This window comes from Manis pentadactyla, chromosome 1, assembly GCF_030020395.1.
Source record: "Manis pentadactyla isolate mManPen7 chromosome 1, mManPen7.hap1, whole genome shotgun sequence".
Lineage (NCBI taxonomy): Eukaryota > Metazoa > Chordata > Mammalia > Pholidota > Manidae > Manis > Manis pentadactyla.
In genome coordinates, this window is record NC_080019.1 from 100551052 (window position 1) to 100575111 (window position 24060).

General features: G+C 38.2%; 1 protein-coding gene across 1 annotated transcript in view; it reads left to right on the top strand.

Annotated features, from left to right (window-relative positions):
* The window catches only part of LOC118918991 (EGF-like and EMI domain-containing protein 1), a 532060-nt gene extending 510675 nt beyond the window's left edge, over positions 1-21385 (top strand). The window contains 9 exon segments of the mRNA XM_057488470.1: positions 2098-2220; positions 4090-4212; positions 4577-4702; positions 5705-5789; positions 7481-7587; positions 11738-11776; positions 11779-11865; positions 15441-15575; positions 20119-21385. Coding sequence (XP_057344453.1) covers positions 2098-2220; positions 4090-4212; positions 4577-4702; positions 5705-5789; positions 7481-7587; positions 11738-11776; positions 11779-11865; positions 15441-15575; positions 20119-20249 — 956 coding nt within the window. The 3' untranslated portion in view covers positions 20250-21385.
* The last annotated feature ends 2675 nt before the right edge of the window (positions 21386-24060 follow it).

Consider the following 24060-nt stretch of genomic DNA (forward strand, 5'->3'; position numbering starts at 1 on the left):
TTTCCAAAATGTAAGAGTCTGTCCAGCAATTAAGTTTACTAAATTTAACAATTGACAGTTATTAGAAAATAATTTTTCTAATTTCTAACCTTTGGAGCTTTATTCAGAGACTATGTATGGAAAACAGAGAAGATCATGTTTTTTCAAAGTTTACTTTCATGCTTTTCTGAAGTCAGAGCTGAAATTTTTGTTTTGCCTGACTGTGGTTGATATTCTATTTTTTACTAGGGCTAAATTTTTATGTACAGGTGAATTTCTCGAACAATGTTCAAATATTTGCATATTGGCCTATATAGGAAAATATGATTCTCAGGGAGGAAGCCCATTCAAAGGGAAAAATAAAAAAGCCAAGATCTCATCAAATAAGATCTGAAAATGAATTTTTAAAAACCCGTAGAAAACAGATGGTATAAGAGTTGAAGGGACAGGCCATTTTAGAAAGGCTTGGGATAGAGGAAGGGTGGTGTTTCAGATGAGTTCCAGGCTGAGGATGGTATACATGGGATAAGCTCGAAATAGACCCAGAGGGATGACAATAGAAGAATCCAAAATGGGTCATAAATAATAGACTAAGGAACGAATTTTCCAGTTGTGTGATGCATATGTGTTCCTTGCTAATTGAGAACAGGGAATCCTGAGACCTGTGTTTTGGGAAGGTTTGGTGGTATCCGAGAACACTTTAAAAATCTTGAAATGAAGAAGAAAACAAGTTTAACCCCCAAAAGCACAAAGAATAATGTGTTAGATGAAATCAAACTTATTTGAAAGTTTCTTTGTCTCCTATATTCATTCTAGGTAATTCAGTGGACAGAGGCAGGTTTAATAAAGGAAAAAATATCATTGAGAATTTTGTGAGTAGCAGTGCTTGTGACATTTTTCAAGAGAAAAAGTGTTTTGTATCCAAATGACCCTCACTTAGATATTTTATGGTGACCCCTCACACTGGTTGATTGATGGCATTTTCTTTCATTCCCTTCTCTTATCTGCATTTCCTTACATTGGTACCCTTTCCAAGGTTAATTGAGATGCTGACCTTTTCTATCTGTGGCTGCTCATGTAGTTGTGGAGCAATGGAATTTTGAAAGCTCAGTGCTGACAGGCCACCCAACTTAACAGCTCAACAAACAGAGGGAGTTGAATTGAACCGTAGTCCTATTGCTAGAACCACTGAGCACAACTTCAGGTGTCTAGCCTAAGGAAATAGTGGGTGAAGAGTCTATTGCTACTCCTCAGCCAATTATGTTAGAAATGATCACCTCAAAACTCAAATGGATTATTCTTTGACTGAAGGGTTTCAATTTGACATCTTCTGGTGCATTTTTATTTTCCCTAAGGCAAGTATGTCTTAGAAAGAAACATTCACGACTGCAGAATTCTAGAATATTAGTGTTTACAGAGACTTAAAGATCATTTAGAAAGTTGTGTATCTGATAGGACATGCCAGGGTGTCACCAACTGTAAAAAAAAACCCCAGACCTCACTCATCTCAGTCAAAACATCATTGAAAAGTTGAAGCAAATACTCTAAAATATTCTGTCATCTAAAACATAATATCTAAAATGATTTTCTGCCCTCACTCGAATTGCAGTTACCACTTCTCTTCTCAGCTGTAAGTTCCTTTTACCTGGGAATGTTCATCCAAAGTTCTAGAAGGACAAACATAGTATGGAGTCTAACACTGCCTCCTCTTTGCAGCTCTCTAATGCTCATTAAGAGAATTCCTTGGCTCTTTTTCTGAAGTTGTTTTTTTATCGTTGTTCTTCAAGGTCTCTGTTTATTCAGTCAGATTGCCATTTAAACTGGAAAACTAGCAGAGATCTCTTTTCCTGTGCTTATAAATGCATTTGGAGATTTTTTGATATACTTCGAAAATAAATAACAGGCATAGGAGAAGCATGCCGGAAACATAAACCCAAATGTGGTCCTTATTCTTTTTGTGTTACAGTTTCTTCTGTAATATGGTATCTGTATTATGGAGCCTGAAAAACAGAAAATGATAAGTAAAACAGTTTTAATTTAGAAGGGAGGCTTATCAGCACTTCTATAGATTGGTTAAATTCCTGTCTCTTAAATAACAGAAATATCCTTTCCCCACAGACACTGATGAATGTGAGAGTGGAGACGCCTGCTGTGCCCAGCTCCACATCAGCTATTTAGGCAGCTATGAATGCAGTTGTCAGGAAGGCTTTCAGATCAGTTCTGATGGTTGTGGATGTGATGGTAAATTTCTGAGATCCAACATGAAATCACTGATCTGGTGTGGCGATCAATGAGGGAGGGACGTGTGAGGGCAGAGGGTTAGGGTGGAGAAGGAGAGGCTTTGACACTAGAGAGATTTGGATTTCTACGTGGTCCTACCATTTACTATTGTATGAACCTGGGTGACTCGATTGCTCTGAGCCTCAGATCCTCATCAGTAAAGTGAAGACAATAATAGGATTACTGGGTAGATTAGGAAAGTAATAAATGTAAATTGCCTGTATAGTGATTGGCATAAAAAAATATAACTCAACTAAAAGCAGCTATTATTATTATACTATCCATTGGCCCATAATCTCTTTTAACTAATTTAATATATGTAGGCATATGCGAGATTCAGGCAGGCCATAGCACATTGCCATAGGACTCACCCGTGGCAAGCTTGACTGGAATTAAAAAGTTGGTTACTGAAAGTCATTTTAATTAGAGTCATAGCAAAATAATTGCCAGTCCATGAGCCACAGTCCAAATCCATATCACAATCCTCTATGTATGTGATATTAATCTAGCTAATGCAAGCTTTAAGATGAGTCATTTTACAATTTCCTAGTTTATTTGTTAAAATTGGTTCACTTACCTTTCAGATGTTCCTTAACTTTTGCATTTATGCATACATATGTATATGCATTAAGTTAATATATGCACATACATATTTGTATTAGCATATATACATAATGTGTATATTGATATATACACATACATGTATTAATATACACATACATATATAAAAATATATATACACACACATATATATTGCAGGAGAGTTTTAATTTAGTGAATGGAGATTTTTATATTTTTATACCATTTTATACCACTTTTTATACCACTAAGAACAGTTTTGTAAGTCATTGCTATAATTTATTTTAAAAGTTTACCTTAAATATGTCATCTTTAAATTCTTATTTCTGATCATTATTATTATTATTTTGAACCATATTTTTCTTGAAATCACAGCAAAGGTTAGAAGACTGATATTTATTGCAATAATAGTCAAATTTACATATGAAAATTTAATACTTCAGAGAAAATAGTGTTTCTTTAAATTTCTGAATTTTGTTGAGGATGATAGATGGGTTTCTTTATGTAGATAGCCAAAAGCCCCCAACTTTGCAGTGTGGATAATAGCAGAGAATACACAACGATGATGTCTATATATTTTAAACACAGTAGAGTACATTACCATTTACTAAATTCCATCCAATTAACAGGGCCAAAAAAAAATTGAATTTCATGTACCATCTGCTCTTAAACAGAGTGAGCCAAGAGATGATTGTATGCATGAATATACATACTTAGATACACACATCCAAATGGAAAAGGTGTCCACAATTTGATGCAGTGCTTGGAAACTCAGTTTCATAAATTAACTTGTAGTATCATAAACACATTGCCCAAAGTCTGGGCTCAGACATATCAGTAAGGCACACTAGATCAAAGCTCAGGATCCTTCCAGCTAAAACTCTCCACAAACCTTGTACAGAATTATGCATGGAATAAAGGCTTTATTATAGATATTGAATAATTCAAGAGTGAGTGAACATTCTATAAAATGGCACACAGCCTGAGACCATTGAATTTGTTTTAAATTCTTTAAATTCTTCATCAAAATCTCATGAACAAGGTCTCAGAAAGCCACTGTCTATGTGAACTACAGTGAACTTGAAAGTGAGTGAAGGAAAAATAGTTCAGGAAGATTTTGGGAGCTCTCCTTTATGGCAAAACAGTAATCGGTTAATAAAGGTGACAAAAGGAACACAAATAAGTCCATGGGTTCAAATGTCTATTTTATCTCTCAACACCTAAAAGCAGACATTGTTTAAATTTTCCTAGATGTGGATGAGTGTCTGGATGTCACTACAGCCTGTGACCAGCTCCGTAATAACTCTGTGGGAACATATGACTGCCCTTGTGAGGAAGGCTACGGAATTGGAAGTGGTGGGAAAACTTGCATCTGTAAGTCACTGTGAAGAATTTTATTTTCTCTCTTCAAACTACTTTGACTTTCATTTTGTTCTTCAGGAGCAAGAGAGACCCCGTATTTCTTCACTCTACCTGTCCTCGCCTTTCTCTCTCCACAGACTGAGGTCTTTCTTTTCCTTTTGTTCTCCCTACTGCAATTTCAACTTTTGTGCATGCTGCTCCTCACCCACATTTACAATAGGCCTTTTGAAATGGCCTTCTCAAAGACTTGTACCTTTCAGTTGCCCCCTGCTTGGCTGTCTAGTTCAAACTCTGTCATTTCTCTCATGAACCCTTGCTCAGTTTTACTTTCTTTTACCCACATGCTGAAGCCAGGCATTTTGCTGTGTGGTCTTAGCTTTAGATGATGATGACTTAGAGGAAGAAGAAGAATTAGAAGTTGTGAGGTTTCCAGGCCTTCTGTTCAGGGGCCTCCCTCTACTGCTTCATTATGTTGCTACCTCTCTGCCTCCCACCTACGAACGTGAGGACAGGGAAAAGAGGAAATAATGCTAGAGGAGAACTGACTGCACAGAGTGGGTGAGTAAAAAGAATTTATCTAAATATGCTCACCTTTTTTCTTTATTTTTACATAATTCACATAAATTTTCTTATAGACAATTTCATTATCAATACTTAATGCCATCCAACATTTTCACATGATGTTAGCAGGGACAAAATTACTTCTTGGAAGCTTCTTATCAAATTCATCATCATTTGTCTTTCTTCCCTCTTTCTTTTGAATGATATAGAGTTATGTAGGTAAGTGTAGAAGTGGGGGTTCACAGTGGTGGGGGGCTGTTGAAGTGCAATACAATGAAACAATGAAACATAGGTAAAAAAACATCTTAGCATAATGGGACCTCTTAATTCTATTAAAACTCCACTAGAAGTCACTATTGTATAGTTGAAATTTACCTTAATTAACCTTAAAATTTAGATCCTTTCTAGATTTTAAAATGCCAGAAACCAATTGTTCATTATGCTCAAGTGGACCAAGAAAAATATCTTTAGAAATGTGAGCAGTTTTTTTATATACCCACGCAACAGAATTCAACCATCAAATCACTTCTGATCAAAATAAATTAGCATAACCTCTTTTAAAAGTAACAGTTTGCAGCCAGTCTGCTGCTGCTTTTCCCTTTTCTCTTTGTAAAACAGAGCTGCTCTTTTTGTTTTCCCTCTATTTGTTGTATTTTAACAATATCAAAGTTTGATGATTGCTTCAGAAAGAAAGCATTGGGTAAAATGGCCAAAGTGTCTTTATGTTGTGGTCAATTGTAATACCAATAAAGACATCTATATAAAAATAGAGATGCTTTCAAGTTTTTAAATTAAGCTTCTGATACTTTGGCTACACAAAGTCAGAATAGAAATAGTTTAGGGCTACCAAGGTATTCAAAATTGGAGTGGCCAAGATCAGGAAAGAAGAGAAGCTCAGACAAGTGAGATGTCTGGGCCACTTGCTAGTGTATGGGTTCTGCAGGCAGAGAATCCGGGAAGTATACAGATAGCTGCTACGCGGGTGAGGATCTGCATGCAGTTATCAACAGTATCGTGGTGATGGGGAGGTCAGAACCTGCCAAAAGAGAGAGATCTTGCTAAACATGACAAACTTTTGATCAGAACATCTGAAAGACCCCAACCTAGAAATAGGGGCAAAAATTGAAATGAACATTAAAAATGAAATCAAGTTTCTCCATCTTTATTCAGATAAAGGTAATCTCTCTCAAGAATAGAATGGAAATCACATTGCAGTATATTTATGCAATAGAATACTACACAACCATAAAAAATAAACTAGTATGCACACAATATGGGTGAGTCTCATAAACATTATATTGAAACAGAGTACATACTTTATGATTACATTTATATAAAATCCAAAAATAAGGAAAAATGATCTATGGTAATAGCAACCAGGAGAGTGTTTTATTTGTGAGGCTAATGATTAAAATCGAGTTTCCTTTGAGTTTTTGAATTGGTAACAATCTCTGTCTTGATCTGGTGGCATTTATGTGGGGCTGTTTACATTGTGTGAAAAAAGCATGAAATGTACACAAGTTTGTGGCACTGCTCTGCATGTATATTAAAACTCAATAAAAAGGGTTACTTGGAAAAAAAACTTTACATAAAAAGCCCAGAAGGAAAAACATCAAAGTGCCAGAAACATTGACTATTTTTATGTTCAGGAATCAATGGTAATTTTTCATTTTTGTAGTTTCTTAAATATTCCAAGTATTGTTTAGGGACTGTATCTGAAGCTATATTTAAAAAGATGTCTCTTTGCTATCGTTTTTTTTCTGGTATTAGGAAATATGCTCAAGGATGATGCTTTTTTTTCTTATTGAGCACCCGACCTTCCTACTGCCCAGACAGGTTTTCCCATGAGCCCCACAGGACAGCTGCTAACACCTCCCCATCAGAGGGTCCCAGGTGCCTCCATTCTGATAATCACAGGTGTTGCCACAGTCTCTCCACCAGGTCTCCCGAAACCAGGCAGTGAAGAACACAGACAAGGTAAACAAGCAGTGCAATATACTCATTGAGATACAAAAGGAGAAAATGAAAGCTGTCTTTCTATTAGACTGAGTAATTAAAATCTCTGCAGCTTGAAGATCCAGAAAGTCTCTGGCTTGCTCCTGGTTTGGATGATGGCCGGGTTGCTGACACAGCTAGTTAAATGACAGTGACCGAAGAACTGCTATCCAGGGTCACTTGCACACTTTACCTCATTCCTGAAACTCCAACCCTCACATTTTTAAAGCTTCCTAGACATCTAGGCTGTATAACTGTCACCAATCTTAATGAGAAGCAAACTGCACCTTCTATTTTGAAAAATGGGAAGAAAATGTTGCAAAGCAATGTCATGTATTTTTAACCAGGAATGAATGTGACTGAGACTGTCTTGAGAGGCCCAAGGTGATCAAATGGTCAAACATTGATGAAGTCACGCAAACCACTGTTTGGCTTTTTGGGAAGTGTTTAGTATTCCAGGAAAAAAAAATTGAGAGAAATATCTGTAATTTCAAGTTTAACTTGAGGAAATGCCAAGTGTTGAGATAATTTCAGTAGCTATCTTAATGGACATTTTATCATAATGGCTGAATATTATGAAACTACATTTGTATCACTTCCTCTACCTGCCCACCCATCCCATTCCAGATGCTAATACAGAAATTTGGCTTCTTAGTCACTTTTTCTCTGTTTTCAAACTGGAGGACACTTCTTGAGAAATGCACAGTTTTATTTCCATTTTCAGTGAGGTAGGCAGTTTGGACAGACCAAGATTGTTTCACATGCCAGTCTGTTTAGATCACACTTTCAGACATGATTGCAGTCTGAGCTGTGGGGACTACATGAACTGAGGCAGGTGCCCAGCTGGCTGGGGAGGAATTCTTTGTAATGAAAGCAAGTAATAGTTGGAGGAACAGGTAAGAGGGTGATGAGCTCTCCTTTACATGTGTTCTCTGTAAAATGCCTTAACAAGGTAAGCAATCGATAAGAATGAGAAACCAATTTATTTGCTGTGCATAAAGAACGCCTGTGAAGCACTGAGGTTTTAAACTGAACATGTGATTAAAAGGGAGATTTTGTGTTCTCTGGGAACCTGGTGCTGTCTCATTTATCCACAGAACATGAGAGTTAATAAAGGATCCTAATATTCTAGGCCTATAAAAATCTCTCCATTTAAATAAATCATTATGCCCTGGCAAGCTATTCCCAATGAAGAAAAGAAGAAAAGGTTTGTGTTATAAAGTGCAATTAATGGCACTGCTTGACTGCTGCTTCTTTTTGGGTATTTTATCTTTTTTTTCTATTAAAAATAGGTTAGTGCAGCCAATGACACTTTTAGGTTTTTTATATGAGTCTTTGGTGAGAAAATATCACAGATTTGAAAATTGATACTTCTAATAAATCTTTCCCTTTGTATTTTAAATGAAGGTATACTGCAGATACTAAACTGCCAATAAAAACAAAATGTATTGGCTATCTTTGTTTCCTCTTTCTCTTTTCAAATTTACCTTAGAAATGTTTTAATCAAATGTTTTAGTCTTTGTGATTGGCTTGGAAGGTGATATGAGCAGGTCTTCTTTCAAACCTCCTGTGTATGGGAAGAAAGCACAGATATTGTTTCTTTTATGAGATAGATGCAAAACATGAGTCTTAACAAGTGAAGTGGTTATTCCAAAATTACTACTTAGGGTGTTGAAGATCTTCCTCAAGCATCCCTCTGCTCATGTTTTCCTGCTGCTCAAAAAACATTAAGAGTGTCCTGTTTCCTGCTACATAAAGTGTACACTTCTAATCTAGTCACTTGTAACAATCTACACACATGACCTCATAAGTCCTTTTCTCTTTCTATACTAATTACAACTCTTTACAAAGCTTATCATTTCCAGCAAACTAAACCACTCACTGCTTAATGCTTTGCACTCTTCAGCTTTGTGCCTTTTGTTAAACTGCCATCTTCGTCTACTGCCGCTTATTGTACTAAGCTTCATTTAATGGCCCCAGTCTAACCACAACTGTTTCTATTTCTAGTTGGTTGCAAGTCAGGCTTTCTCTCTCTGCCCCTCCCTCTCTCTCTACATCGGGTTAGAGTTAGCTATGCTTCTGTTCTGTCTCCCTTACTAGACTGAGAGCTCATCGGCCAGGTCCTACTCAAGTGTCTCCCATTGGGTGAATGAACAAATGAGTAGAACTTGGTATTGAGATGCCCACCTATGTTGACCTGCAACTCGACAAACTCAGCCATACAGAACTGACCTCTTCCAAGTCATCTAGCTGTGGTGTGGGATATGTTTATTTTAAAATTTTCTTCTCCAGGATAATTGCTCTGTTTGATGCTGGTGAGATATTTAGGAAATTCTTGTGCTATTATTATCTCATATTCTACTTTGTAGGGATGTAGTGTTGGTTTGCCAATGTTGGTGACTTGCTATAATCCAGACACTCTGCAAGCTACTTAACTTCTTTTGCTTCATTTTTCAAGGTATATTTTTAAAAATTATCCCCCTCTATGGTTGCTCTAAGAATTCAAAGGCTCATTATATGTAAATTAACACCTAACACCGTTGGCCTCAATCCATGTTTGCTACCAGTTTCTTTCCCTTATTTCCTTTCCTTTGCTTTTCATAGTATCCTCCTCCTTGAAAACAAAGAAAAAAGTAACTAAGAAGCCAAGTTTCCATATTAGCATCTGGAATGGGATGGGTGGGCAGGTAGAGGAAATGATATAAATGTAGTTTTATAATATTCAGCCATTATGATAAAATGTCCATTAAGATAGCTACTGAAATTATCTCAACACTTGGCATTTCCTCAAGTTAAACTTGAAATTACAGATATTTCTCTCAATTTTTTTTTTCCTGGAATACTAAACACTTCCCAAAAAGCCAAACTGGTTTGCCTGACTTCATCAATGTTTGACCATTTGATCACCTTGGGCCTCTCAAGACAGTCTCAGTCACATTCATTCCTGGTTAAAAATACATGACATTGCTTTGCAACATTTTCTTCTCATTTTTCAAAATAGAAGGTGCAGTTTGCTTCTCATTAAGATTGGTGACAGTTATACAGCCTAGATGTCTAGGAAGCTTTAAAAATGTGAGGGTTGGAGTTTCAGGAATGAGGTAAAGTGTGCAAGTGACCCTGGATAGCAGTTCTTCGGTCACTGTCATTTAACTAGCTGTGTCAGCAACCCGGCCATCATCCAAACCAGGAGCAAGCCAGAGACTTTCTGGATCTTCAAGCTGCAGAGATTTTAATTACTCAGTCTAATAGAAAGACAGCTTTCATTTTCTCCTTTTGTATCTCAATGAGTATATTGCACTGCTTGTTTACCTTGTCTGTGTTCTTCACTGCCTGGTTTCGGGAGACCAGGTGGAGAGACTGTGGCAACGCCTGTGATTGTCAGAATGGAGGCACCTGGGACCCTCTGATGGGGAGGTGCCAGTGCCCCTCCCCCCGGGGAGGGTTCACTGGGAAGCCTGTCCAGGCAGTAGGAAGGTCTGGGCTTGTCATATGAGGTAATATTTTAAGTTCTTCAGGTTTCTGATGGGAAATGAAGTAAACAGAAGTTGCATCTGTATTTTTCAAGGTGGCTTTTTCTGAAAGAGTAAAAAACTGAGTATGTAGACAAGAGTACAACTGCTTTGACTGATGACATGTGTAACAGAACAAAAGAAGTGATACTTAAATCTCCAACTATGCTCTAAACAGGATGAATCCTTATACAGAGAAAGTCTTTTTCTTCCACTGAGCAAAAACTTGATTTTGTGTGTGCAGGTTTAGATATATAGGAGCTTAGGGGAATTAATTTTTTCTGCATAACAGAAGGAAGAAAAAAAGATCTCCTGGGCAAACCAGGGAGGAAAAGAGATGAAAATTAGTGAAGAAATGGAGAGCAGAGAAAAAGGAAAAGAGAGGAGGAATGGTGTATAAAAAACTGACAGAATACCATTGAATGTGTGTAGATTTTTCAGGGAAACCAGGGAAGGGCCACATTTTCTGCATGAGTTGATAAAGCACAAAAAAAGAAACTGCTTATATAGGCACAAGAACAGAAGACGGAGTCAGTGAAGATATAGGTTTTCAGGGATTGCCAGAAATCATGGGAGTTTATTAGATTCTCAGAGATCACAGAATAAGAGATGTAGAAACCAAGTTTACTCTACTCTCTGAGAGGTGCAGGAAGGCTCATGCTGGCATCCCAGTCATTCATCCCCTTGAACAATGTTTATTCATTTAATGAATTTATATGTGTATATGCACTATAACAATAAACATATATACATATATACATATACATATGTATGTATGTTTATATACATGTTATATATATTCACAGGCACATAAGTGTTTGTGTGTGTTAATATATGTAAAGTGTTTGGAAGGCTTTACATGGTAACAAAAAATATATATTAAATAAATAAGACTACGATCTCCTTCCATGTGGAACTTACTGTCTTGTTCAAAACAGACTTAGGTTACAAATGTTAGGTGTTACAAATTAAATATTAATGTATGCTTTGAGGTCAGACCATGAGCACACTGCAGACTGTGTAAGCCAGGGGGGATCTTCTAGAGACGTATCACTTAACACTTGAGCAGAAGCCTGCCGAAAAAGGAGACATGTGAGACTGAGGGAACCACATGTTGCCTGGCTCTGAAGTGGGAAAAAGTGAGGTGCCCTCGAGGAAGCTGAAGAAGATCAGCTGGTGGAACAAAGGTCAGTCGGGGAGCTATTATGGCACCATGAGGTCAGCCAGTGCAGGGACATGTAGCTCTTGTTAAGTTTGGAGATTTTAACCTGGCAGCAATGATAAGTCATTGTAGAATTTTAGGAAGAAGACATAAAATCACATTTGTGCTTTTTGAAAGAGTTCTCTAGACTCAGCCCCATCAGACTAGAAACATCTTACCTTTTGTCAACCCTTTATTTCATATAGCAACAGCTCTAGCAAGTTTCTACATGTGGGTTAATATTTGCTTTGTTTGTCCTTCCGCCCTCCAGGATGCCCAAAAGGATTCTTTGGGAAGAACTGCAAAAGGAACGTAACTGCGCCGACAGCGGCCGTGGCCGCTGGGTGTGCGGTGCCTGTCTGTGTGCACCAGGGCGCTGTGGGAGATTTTGTCATCTGAGTGAGTCACAGGCACTAAATCTGCTCCCTGTGTGAAACAAGGAAGCTCAGAAAGTACCCAAAATATGTGAGACAAAGGAATAGAATAAAAAACATTATGTATTTTATCATCGTACCACATATATAATATATATAATATGACAATTTCTATGTTCCAGTCTTTATTTACATTATCTAGATTTACAGAATCTAGATTTTGATGAAAGAAAAATATTTATGAATTCTTTACATTGTTTTTCAAGTTAGTGTTTACCATAATTATTGAACGAGAATTGTTAATAGTTCATTTAAAAGGATATTTGATACTTTATGGGAATTCAATATCAATGACCCAGAACAAGTCTCTTTTATTTTTTGGTTCTAGTGAAAAGCAGTATCATTCCCTAAAAAGCCTGATACAGGCGTTCATTTTGTATTTGACCATCAATCTCATTTTGCAAAAGTTGTAAGAAAACACAATTATCAATAAGGACTTCGGCCTATCAGTAACTTTTAGGATTTCTCCCAGTGAGGCAGCTCTGGGTCTGACCATCCCATCTGGAAGCTGTGGGCAAATACCAATAAGCCTGAAACAATCTCCACCGTGCTCCTCACCTATTCCTTATGCCCCCCTCTGAAAATCCTTCTGGAGTGGACCCCAGTACACTGTTACCAGAGGTGGGTCCTTGGTCTCTCTGCAAAATCAATTTAAGAACAGATACAGAAAAGGCACTGAGCATTAAGAGTTATTTGGAGATTTAGAGTTTAGAACAAGGAAAGAGTACATACTTGAGAGTTGGGGCCTGGGCAGACCCGGAGGGGTACTGCCAAGGGAACAATAGGAGCCTTTTTTATATGAAGGGAAATGAATATTCATTAAGCGGGGTTAGGTTTCAAAGGGAACAGGTGGAGTCTTGCTGGAGTTCAGGCTTGCTCTACCCTCACGTGGGACAGGGGAGGTTTTTGACTGTATTTGGTCCCCATTGGAACTTTATTGCAAGGGGAAGTGTGATTTTTTACTATGTTAGTGAGTGTATAGTGTATGTGGAGTTGAAGTCAGGGTCAATTTCTCCTCCATGTTGGAACCAGCCAGTTTTGTATTCTCATTCCACATCTCACAGAAACAGCTCACACAGAATTTGTGGAATATTAACAAGCATCTGGCTGAATGCCCTCCTCTCCTTTCCCTGCTCATGTCTGGCTATGTACCTACTCTTAACAATTCCATGACCCATTTCTTAATAACAGAGATCTTTTAGAATCTTATATTGCATTTTTAGTTGAATGTGCATGGATGTTACCTATTTTATAAAGGGCATGCCCCTTGAAAACAGAGAGTGAATTGTGAATACTCCAATAAGAAAGCCAGTGAAGGTATCATAGAAAACTGAACCTGGGTCATGAGGAAAGGTTAGGCTTAATGAGCAAAATAAAAAGGGAAGAAGGCACGTGTAAATGTGAACAGTGCAGGTGCCGATAGTGTGTTTCAGAATATCACCAACTTCCAAGATGCACCAAGAAGAAAACTCACTAAGAAACAAAGATAACACCATTTCTATTATTGTCCCTCTAGGGTAACAAGACACACTCCATTTTTTAGTAATAACTTTTAAATATTTTATAAGGTAATATTAGATATTTTGACAAAAAACACTGAGATCATAATTCTTCTGTTCTAAAATTTAAAGAGCAGATGTGGTAGTGATGATGATTAAGATTTTGAATATGATCATCTTTATGAAAAAATACGTATTCCTGTTCTGTAGTCCACTTATTGCTTAGACTTGAGGCTTCATTTGTTAATGCCATTGTCTGGTGCTAAGGAGCTTGCAACCTTATATTAATGTTCTAGAGCTTTCATAATAAAGTGCCACAAACTGAGTACCTTAAACCACAGATATGTATTGTCTCATAGTCTTGGAGGCTGAAAGCCGGGATGAAGGTGTTGGCAGGTCGCCTTGGGAAGCGCCAGGGGAGGATCTGTTCCCAGCCTCTCCCCTAGCCCCTCATGGTTCCTTGATGGCATGACCCAGGCTTTTCACCTGGTTCTCCCTGTGTGAGTCTTTGTCTAAATTTCGCCTATTTATAAGGATACCAGTCATCTCTGATTAGAGGCCCATTCTTCTCCAGTATGACTTCATCTTAACTCTATGGGCAATGACACAATTTCCAAACAAGGTCACATTCTGAAGTAATGGGGGTAAGGACTTCTACATAGGAAATTTTAGAGCACACATTTCAATGTACAACAAACCCTGAAAAGACACTGGATTGCCAAAAGTGGCTACTTCATCTACTTTTCCTTTTTTTTCTAAGCCTATTTCCATAGTTACATGTTCTTAATACACTGAGTTGTCACACTTGTCATTCCATTGTGCCTGACTTTGTCCCCTGACCCACCATTTTACATGCTGAGCCTGGAAGAGTAGTGCATAGAAGTCGATCCAGGGAAGTGAGTAGGAAGGGGCCCCCCTCAGGGAGACAACAGCTCTGGGAGACCCCGGGGCTTGGTGGATCTCAGAGAGGCTCAAAATACAGAAGGCATAGGAAGGATAAGAGAGGGATTGCATAGTTTGTCATCCAAATGGGATATTATTTATAGTGAGAAGGGGACCTGTTAATAATTCTGTTCTGCTTTCAGGATAACTCTGTCTGTCCGTGGCAGCTGGGCCAAGGACCACCCTACATGGTGCCTTTGTAGCCACTACTTTAAATTGTCTCTGCTAATAATAGTGGATATTAACAGATGTTAAGAATTTCTATCCACCAGAAAGTTAAGTGGCTTTATTTTGTTCTTTCCAGGTAGCTTTTGACGGCAAAGCATATATAAGCATACAATACAATTACCTTGGACCTGGAGGGCACTTGAAGGATCTTTTATTTGATAAGTCATCTTATATATAATTGGACATCTGTAATGGGGGAGAAAAAAATTGCCAGAGGTATATTTTGGAAAGGGAATCAAATTACTATAAATAACTTCTTAAAGAGAAAACTAAGACTAGGTTTTCCTGAATGCAAAGGTGGGACTTTTCAAATTAGAATTCCTGTGCTGACTACCAATTCTAAAACTCAATGGCACAGGGAACGTAATGAAGGAAAGGCGAGCACCATTTGCCAAAGATGTGGCCGAGATAATGCTGCTATCACAACAAAAGTTCTGTGTCATCCACATGATGTAAAATTATTTCCAATTGCCATATAAGAAAGGGGCTGGAAACAATGCAAGCTTTCACATCAATGCTTGTCCATCATCTCCATGCTGTGACAGGATGGATATGGGGCCTGGCAGGCCTTAGCAGTCCTCAGAGAATATTAACTATAGGCACCAATGGAGCACATTGAGAAGCAATTTCTCTCCCAGAAGCACCAAAGCCTTTTAAGTAGTTCAGGCTTCACTGTTCACATCCAGTTGCCAAAAAGCAAATGAATTGCCTGATTTGAAAGACATTTGTTTCCCTATTTTTTTTGGCAGTCAGGATGATCCGCTTGTTTCCCCATAATCAGGGCCTGCAGAACTACATGCCTGTGTGCTAACAATGTAAAAGACACGAAGCGTGGTTTTCAGGTGACTGGTTTGCCTCAGTCTGCTTGAAGACTGTCCCAAGGGGCCCTAGGTTGCTGGCTGCTCTTCAGAATGTCAGTGTGTGGAGGAGAACACCCTGGAATGCAGCACCAAAAATGGCAGTTGCACCTGCAAATCTGGTTACCAAGGCAACAGATGCCAGAAAGGTACAATCTGATGATGAATTTTCTTTCTTCTCTAATAGCAGTGCACAGCCTTTGTTCAGCACCATATGATCATTCATTAGTTAATCTACCAGTGTCCTCAGGAGATGCGTAAGCTTTATTAATCCCCTATTTGCAGGTGAGGAAACTGAGAGACAGGACAATAAAGTTATTTTACCTTGTCTTCTCAGCCTTTGCTATTAGCTGTCCCCTTGCAGTTCGTACATGGAGAACAAATTCTTACATAGTGAATAAGTTACATGGTGAACAGTACAAGGGCAGTCATCACAGAAACTTTCGGTTTTGTTCATGCATTATGAACTATAAACAGTCAGTTCAAATATGAATACACATTTGATTTTTATACTTGATTTATATGTGGATACCACATATATTTATACATATATTTATTATTATTATTTTTAATAAAATGCTGAAGTGGTAGGTAGATACGAGATAAAGGTAGAAAACAGAGTTTAGTGTTGTAAGAGAGCAAATGTAGATGATCAGGTGTGTGCCTGTAGACTATGTGTTAATCCAAGCTAGACAAGGGCAATAAAACATCCACGTATGCAGAAGATTCCTCTCAGAACGGGGGGGGTGAGGTTCTAAGCCTCACCTCTGTTGATCCCCAATTTCTCACCTGATGGTCCCCTGCGACTGCGCCTGTCTTAGGTTGTTCCTCCCTTGAGGAATCTTACCGTCTCTGGCTAACCAGTCATCTTCCGGGGCCATACAGGGAAATGTAAAGTTGGTAAGTGAGAGAGAAGCCTTATTGTTTGAAAAGGTTAGCTTTTTACTTCTTTGCATATTTATGCCCTGTGGCTTTTATGCCCAGCATTTGTCTTGAGGTATCTTTACCACTTGGAAGAATTATGATACTCGGTAAATTCGATATGTGGCACGAATTTTATTTAAGGGTTGTAATTAGGTAGGAAGAAGGAAAGCTATAGAAGTAGCAGTCGGAAGAAAACCTGGGAAGATTGATTATTTCTTTCACATATCTTCTTGTAGAGTAACTTCAGCATGTATAGGTTTTAAACTACTAATTAAATTGCGCACACACATTAACATAATAGGAGTACAGTTACGTAACCAAAGCATACCTGTAATTACCAGCCATCTCCAGTGAAACCAAGAAAACCAGTTAGGCACCTTAGGCATTTGTGAAAACTTATCTATGATATGGTGGATATTGTCCAACTGAACTTGAACAGTCTGAGAGAAATCAGACAAATTAAAACAACCCATTCCTGGGGACTGTTCACATCCCATATGTTCTTTTAACAGTAAATAGTCTGTAGTTGTAAGATTTTGGAGTGCTACAATTTGCACTTCTCCTAATTCTTGGTTGAGTTCCAACAGTATAGATCCAGTCAAATTTGTTGTTTTACTGTATGCACAGGCCAGCTTAGATATCTCCTTCTTCATTCCCATGGCAAGTCCAGGAACTGGTGGGATGAGTGCATCTACAGCTGTAGCAGTGCGTGGATCTTTGTTGGGGTTTTTTGATGATCATCTTCTGGCATGAGTCTTCCCGAGAGTGCTGATGTTGGAAGTTCTTTTTCATATCGTATCTTAGTTCATTTTCGGGGTAGCCAAATGAGGCTTTGATCCTCTGTATAAACACAAACAGACCCTTTGCCTACACTTTTATATGCCCTTTATACCATTGTGTAGAACTCATTGGAGGTCACCACACAGGAACTGCTTTTTTTTTTCTTTGTTATCATTAATCTACACTTACATGACAAATATTATGTTTACTAGGCTCTCCCCTATACCAGGGGAGCTATAAACCCCTTTACAGTCACTGTCCATCAGCATAGCAAAATGTTGTAGAATCACTACTTGTCTTCTCTGTGTTGTACAGCCCTCCCCTTTCTCCCACCCCTCATGCATGCTAATCTTAATACCCCCCTTTTTCTTCCCCCCCTTATCCCTCCCTACCCACCCATCCTCCCTAGTCCCTTTCCCTTTGGTACCTGTTAGTCCATTCTTGAGTTCTGTGATTCTGCTGCTGTTTTGTTCCTTCAGTTTTTCCTTTGTTCTTATACTCCACAGATGAGTGAAATCATTTGGTATTTCTCTTTCTCTGCTTGGCTTGTTTCACTGAGCATAATACCCTCCAGCTCCATCCATGTTGCTGCAAATGGTAGGATTTGCCCTGTTCTTAAGGAGCCATCTTATTTAAAACCAAGAGGAATGAATAGGTGTGAAGGGAAACCATAATACTGCCGGGTCCGGGTACAGAGTCAGGTACTGGGAGTGGAGGCCGTCTTTGACCCTCATGTACTCGTATCACTCCTTGCACTGTCTCTCTGCATGGTCTGCAGGACTTTTCTGAAGCTGACTGAGGAGAGTAAGACTCTTCCATGTTGTCCTGTGGCTATGGACCTGGAGTATGTCCACCTAGACTTCGTGGGGAGAGGTCTATTAGGTAGCTAGATTGTGACTTTCTAGGCAAAGGAGTAAAGAACTGGGAGAAACAGAATGCTGACATCACATGAATGTGTTTGATATGGTATGTGAGTGGGTCCCATGCAAATCTCTAAACCTCCTACAGGTTCAACTGCTTTTTAAGCCTAGAGGCAGTCCCTTATTCATTTCCCCTACCTAGAGAAGTCATGCCCTGGAAGTCAACTCAGGAGAAGACAACATTGTATACATACACCTGGGTATATTTAATTTATTCTGATACCATTTTCTTAAAGTAGCTGCTGAATCTACTATGTTGGAAGTGCCTCTGAGATTCCCACTGTGAAGGAAAATGAGTTGAAAGTATTTGTAAATCAGCAAAACAGAGAGGTCACCATAATCTCTGGAAAACATGCAATTTTTCAATCAGATAACTTTGTCCAATTCTGATATTTTTGTCTAACCACAAAATGAAATTAGGAATCAGACTGGAGCAGGTGAATGAGATTGCTATGATTGACAACTGAAATCACAGGAAAAAGAGCTCTCTAAGTTGTGTCATGATGAAAATCAGGCCTGTTGTTTTGCTTTCTCTTTTTTTAAAGAGTGAAGTAGCCCAAGTGCTCCTAGAGCCAGACATATCTTAAAAAAATCTTAACTCCAGACCTGTGTCTAGATTGCAGATGAATAGTTAATTAAAGACTGCAAATTGTTTCAATAGCACTAATGAATAGTGCTCTCCACAATCAGCACCAGATCTTATTTAGCCCATGAGCAATGAGTTCTAAGAGTAGAAGAACTGGTTTCTACACTAATTTGTGAAGTAGCAAAAAAATAAAAATAACTAGTCTTTGCCTTGTTTTGATTAGTTTGTAGCCTGGGGTATTTTGGACCCCAGCTGTAAGCAGACTGCTGAATGTGGAGAACTCTGGCTCACTGAGACCTTTGAATCCATCTAAGGAGGCCTCTTCAACCCTTGTGTCATATTAAGGACACACTTGTATTGCAGTAGTTCCATATTCAATGAACTTCAAATTTTGAATTCTGGTGGGTCTCTAAGAGCAGGTTAATTGGCTTGAGAGATGCTAGGAGCCTAGTATTATAGCATGAGTTGGGGGTAATAGCTGAAATCACCAGTTTCAGAGGCCAAAAGATCTGGGTTCAAATCCTGACTTTGCTATTAAGTGTATGACCCAAAGTAAATCAGTTTACCTCTGAGAGTTTCAGTTTCTTGTGTAAAAACAAAATAAAGTTGCTCATGTCATATGGCAATATTTATGGAAGTGTGAGCTAATTTATATAAAATTCTTGGCAGAGACTAATGGTCAACAGTTAATAGCTAGGAACAGTATGAACATCCCAGAAAACAAAATAATTCTGTTATTTAGAGCCTCTGCTCAGGACAAGAAAATGCTTTACACCCCAGCTTGATTTGATGTAACTTTTTACAGCTGTCATATAGGAACATCTCACCGTTTGGCCTGTGTTCAGAGAACACTCTACCAGGTTTCCAGTCCTGTGGATTCTGGGATAGGACCTGCAGTGACACCTCCTGCTGAGTCCTTAGGGGCCCCTTCTCCAGGTCAAAGAAAGGGCATTCAACAGAGCATGCTCTCCCCTCTCCCCACCTTACGTATTGTACAGTTCCAGAAAATACACAAATTACAACTCCTGGGGTGATTATTCTGTTTGACAAAAAAAGCAAAGATTGGAGAACATGCAACCATTTGGGGACAACTTCCCAAACAAGGCACCTCCTAAGCTTCCTCTACAAATTACATCTCATTTTCAGGTTTTGTTCTGTACAATTGCCTCCAAAAATATATATCAAAATTGCTTCCATTGTTGCTGTCTGAAAAACCACATTTTCAGCAAAAAGCTAACCCCTGTATTTGTATTTCCAGAGTGACAAGATAGAGCGTCATGCTGATTTCTTCAGCGAATATTTTTGGAAGTGTTATAAATCCTTAGAGGCCATAGAAAGGTTTCTTCCTTTGCAGCTCAGTCATTCATACATAGACTCACACACACAGGCACACTTTTCCACCTCACTTAGGCAATAGCAGAAATCTTGGGGGCATCTTGAGGATTTTGACTCCTTTCTTTTTCTCTCTTTTTATTTTACAAGCTTTCCCTGATGGCCTCTGGGACCCAGAGTGCCACTTCTCCTGTGGACCCTATGAGAATGGAGGTCAGTGCAACAAAAAAACTGGAAACTGTGACTGTCCACCTGGTCACACAGGAAAAGCCTGTATGTAACATAAGTAAGTCATTAACCTAGACAGGATAACCAGCAAAGTCAATAAAGGTGTTAGGTTTATAAATATTTTTTACAATTTCGAACTGCTCTATGAGACATTATGTCATGTATATGTTTCAGTTATCTATTGTGGTCCACCAAACCATCCCAATAGTTTGTAGTTTTAAAAATGATTTATTATTTATTTTGATACTGTGGGTTGATGACATGGTTCTCCTTGTGGTCTCACCTGGAGTCATTCGTGGCTGCTGCTAGGCAGCAGATCAGCTGGGAACTGGGCCTGACAGGGCTTCTCAACTAGGGAACTTGGCCTTCCCCATGCACAGCATTTCCACACGTTTAGCTGGGACCTCTTCATCGCATGGCAGTCTGAAGACAACAATCCAGGAAGGAGCATCCCAAAAGTGTGAAAGCAGAAGCTATAACTTGTCGAAAAGCCTAACTTCAGAAGCCACACATCATCATTTCTGCCACATTCTTCAGTGAAAACAAGCCACAGGCCAGCCAGATACAAGGGGAGAAGAGTGACTCTACGTCTGATGAGAGGAGCAGCGACATCTCATTGCAGACAGCCTGCAAGCTGGGACAGATGGTTACAGTCATCTTCGGAACCCATTTACCACAGTATACTCTTTAAAGTTACACAGAAAGGCACTTTAGGAATCCGCTAGATTATATTTATCATTCTTGTCAGAGTGGGAACAAATTATAGACTTATAAAAAGTGATGAGTTAAACTGAACCCACTTCACAGAGCCAGTAGAACCACTACCTGCTATCTCCTTTTGGGCTCGTGATTCTTACGTAATCTCTGTTAACCCTGCCTGTATTACCATCTCTGCTCCATCTATAGTGGAACAGAGTAACCTTAGAACTGGAGGGAAGCTGTGGGCTAGATGATAATGATGATATTTTGAACATTACCATTAGCAAAAGCCTGTTGTTGGTGATTGTCTCTGATTTTTTGAAGTGTGAGGAGTGATCTGAATTAGCTGTCAGTGCTTTGAGCTTTCCGTAAACCAACCACCAAATAAATGTATTTGCTTAAATGTAAATATGAAATGTAACACTAGGATAGCATTTGGCACTTAGCTTATCATGTGATCTTCAGAGGAAATGCATTACTGACCCTAAGGGTAACCCTCAAGCAAAAGTAATAGGTTAGGGTCTCTGCCTGACAGTTTCCCTGGATTTAACTAGGTACTTTTAACTTTAGGACTGTCATTCTGGCACTGTTGACAAGCATTTCAAATGGTATAAAAGTTTGCCTGAGCAGCCATTGGCTATCCTGAACCTGCTGTTTGCTTTTAAAAAAAGGCTTAAAGGTACAAATTTACATATTCAAAAGGTGGTTACTGCTATTTCCACAGTGAAGTGACATTTTCTCTTGTCTAACTCAATTTTAATGGAATAATTATTAAGCAAGTAGTGATAAAATTTACACTGTTCCAACTCTCAGGTGATATAGACTATTTAAAAACAAATGAAGAAAAAGACAAACTGCTCATTCTTTAAAATATTAATGTTAATAGTTATGTTACAAGTCTTCCATTCTAGAATTTCACACCCCAGGAGCATATGCCCTGATAGTCCTGTGAGATTTTTCAATGATGAGTAATAGTATTAGAATTTTATTGGCAATTTGGTAAATGAAATAGTATGTTCAGTTGAATAAGCAACAATATTCCCTCATAGGCAGTCCAGTTCAATTTTAGTGTTACATGCTATTATTTGATCTTACATACATAGACACAAACACAAATTACATAATCATCATAATAAGATATTTAGGAAAATGTGTGGAACCAAAGGACAGGACTCATTAAAAATGCTTCATGCATACTCCACAAAGAATGTGTGTGGCATTTTAAAAGGGGCTTGCATTTGAAAAAAAAAAAAGAGAGAAAAACATGCAGCATTTCTCTAAATATCTTGTTACGGTGCTTACAGAATTAAAAAACCCACTTACTTTGCATAATGAACTGTAAAAATACTTATAGGCTATACAAGGTAATGTTTTAGAGGCAAGAGAGACCAAAAAGCTATTTCTAAGGATATTGGCTTTATATAAATTCCAGTTTGGGGAAGTTTTAAATACAAGTACTTGGGGGGAAAAAAATCCCTTGAAAAAACAGGTTTTACTTCACTGTGCTGGAAACTATCTGGATTATGGTAGGTTGTTTTATGGATGTTTATGGATGTTATCCCATCCCATTCCCCACTTCCCAAGCAACGTGGAGTTAGTAGGGGGCAGCTGTGGCTTCCTAGGCATTCTCACACCTATAAGAATGTTCCATCTCTGTTTAGTTTTATATGTCAGGGCTTTTACCCAAATAATCTGAAAAGTGGTCCCAGGTTTTTTTTTCTTTATGCCACCATTAGTTTTTCTTTATGCCAAAGAGAAACAACCTAAAAACCACCAGAAGGAGAATGAGTAAACAAATTATATAACACATCAGTGGACAATTTTGAGACCACAAAGTTTATGTCTTAGAAGAATGTATAACGTCAGGAGAATTGACATTAAATTTATGTTAAATGATGCGTATAGAGAATGATCCAAATCTGTGAGAACATGTATCCATATATATTATGGATAGTTGCAGTAGCAAGAACAGCAGTTGTTGCCAGTGGCCATCTCTAGATGGTGAGACTATGGGTGGATATTTTTCTCCTTTATACATTTCTGTCTTTTCCATATTTACTACTTTACCATTTTTCCCCTTAACAGTCAAGGGGAGAAATACATCGTCTTCAGATCACTCATTGTCTAGATATCTAAGTAAGATAATCGCCTATTTTTAAAGCATTATCTGAGGGCCTTGACTGTTCCCAAAATACTGAAGATGTTTTTCCTTCAGTCTAACTGAACTTTTTGCTCTTTCAATTTAAGACTCTTTCCTCCTGTTTCACGTGATGTGAATATTGAGCATAGCTTGGTAGCCCCACTAAAACTCTTAAAGACATTAAAGAAAATCACATAGTGATGTATCCTATGCACTTCATTTCCCTCTCTTCAGAAATCCCATTTTTCTATTCCTCAGTCATTTTACTATTGATTCTCTGAATTCTGCCATGTTTTCCATGAGCATATACCAGTATGCCTCTTCCCTACTGAAGCAGAGAAAATTAGGGAGAATGGGAAGAAGACAATAGAAAGAAGATACTAATTCCAAATACAACTTATGCTTTAAATAGCATATGATCAAACATCATGAAATGATATTGATCAAACAGCACTAAGTGTTGCGAAAATCATATTGGATACCAGTGTGAACCTCCTCTAGAGTTACACTGGTAAATGTTCAACAAATGGTTCTCTGAAATGCAGAAACCCTGGTTTGTAGCGTTTGCTGATTTCCACAGTGTAATACTCCCACTACGGCAATTTCAAGTAACCAGTGTGACATCTGCGGGTTTGCAGAATTCCTGAACATTTAACAGGTGGCTTTTCTGAGCTGGTAGTAACAGCTCCAACATGCCATTGGACATCAAATAATTATATTCTGAACATACTGAATGATTTCTTAAACTTTTCTCTTTTGATATTAAGCAATGATTACTTTTCAGATGTTGGTTTTGCTTTGCTGTTTCTAAACTAGACCTTTTTGGTTGAATTAAATTAACCAACAGATAGTTCCAACTAACAAAAAATGTACTATTTATCTAGTCTGTTTTATTTTTAAAACAGAAATCAGTTGTTGGTCTGAACTGATTCAAGATTTTAAAAACAAAACAAAACAAAAGGTTGGGTTGTGACACAGCTTCCTCACTCTTTTACTCTAAAATTCATTTCTAGGAGTATTGACTC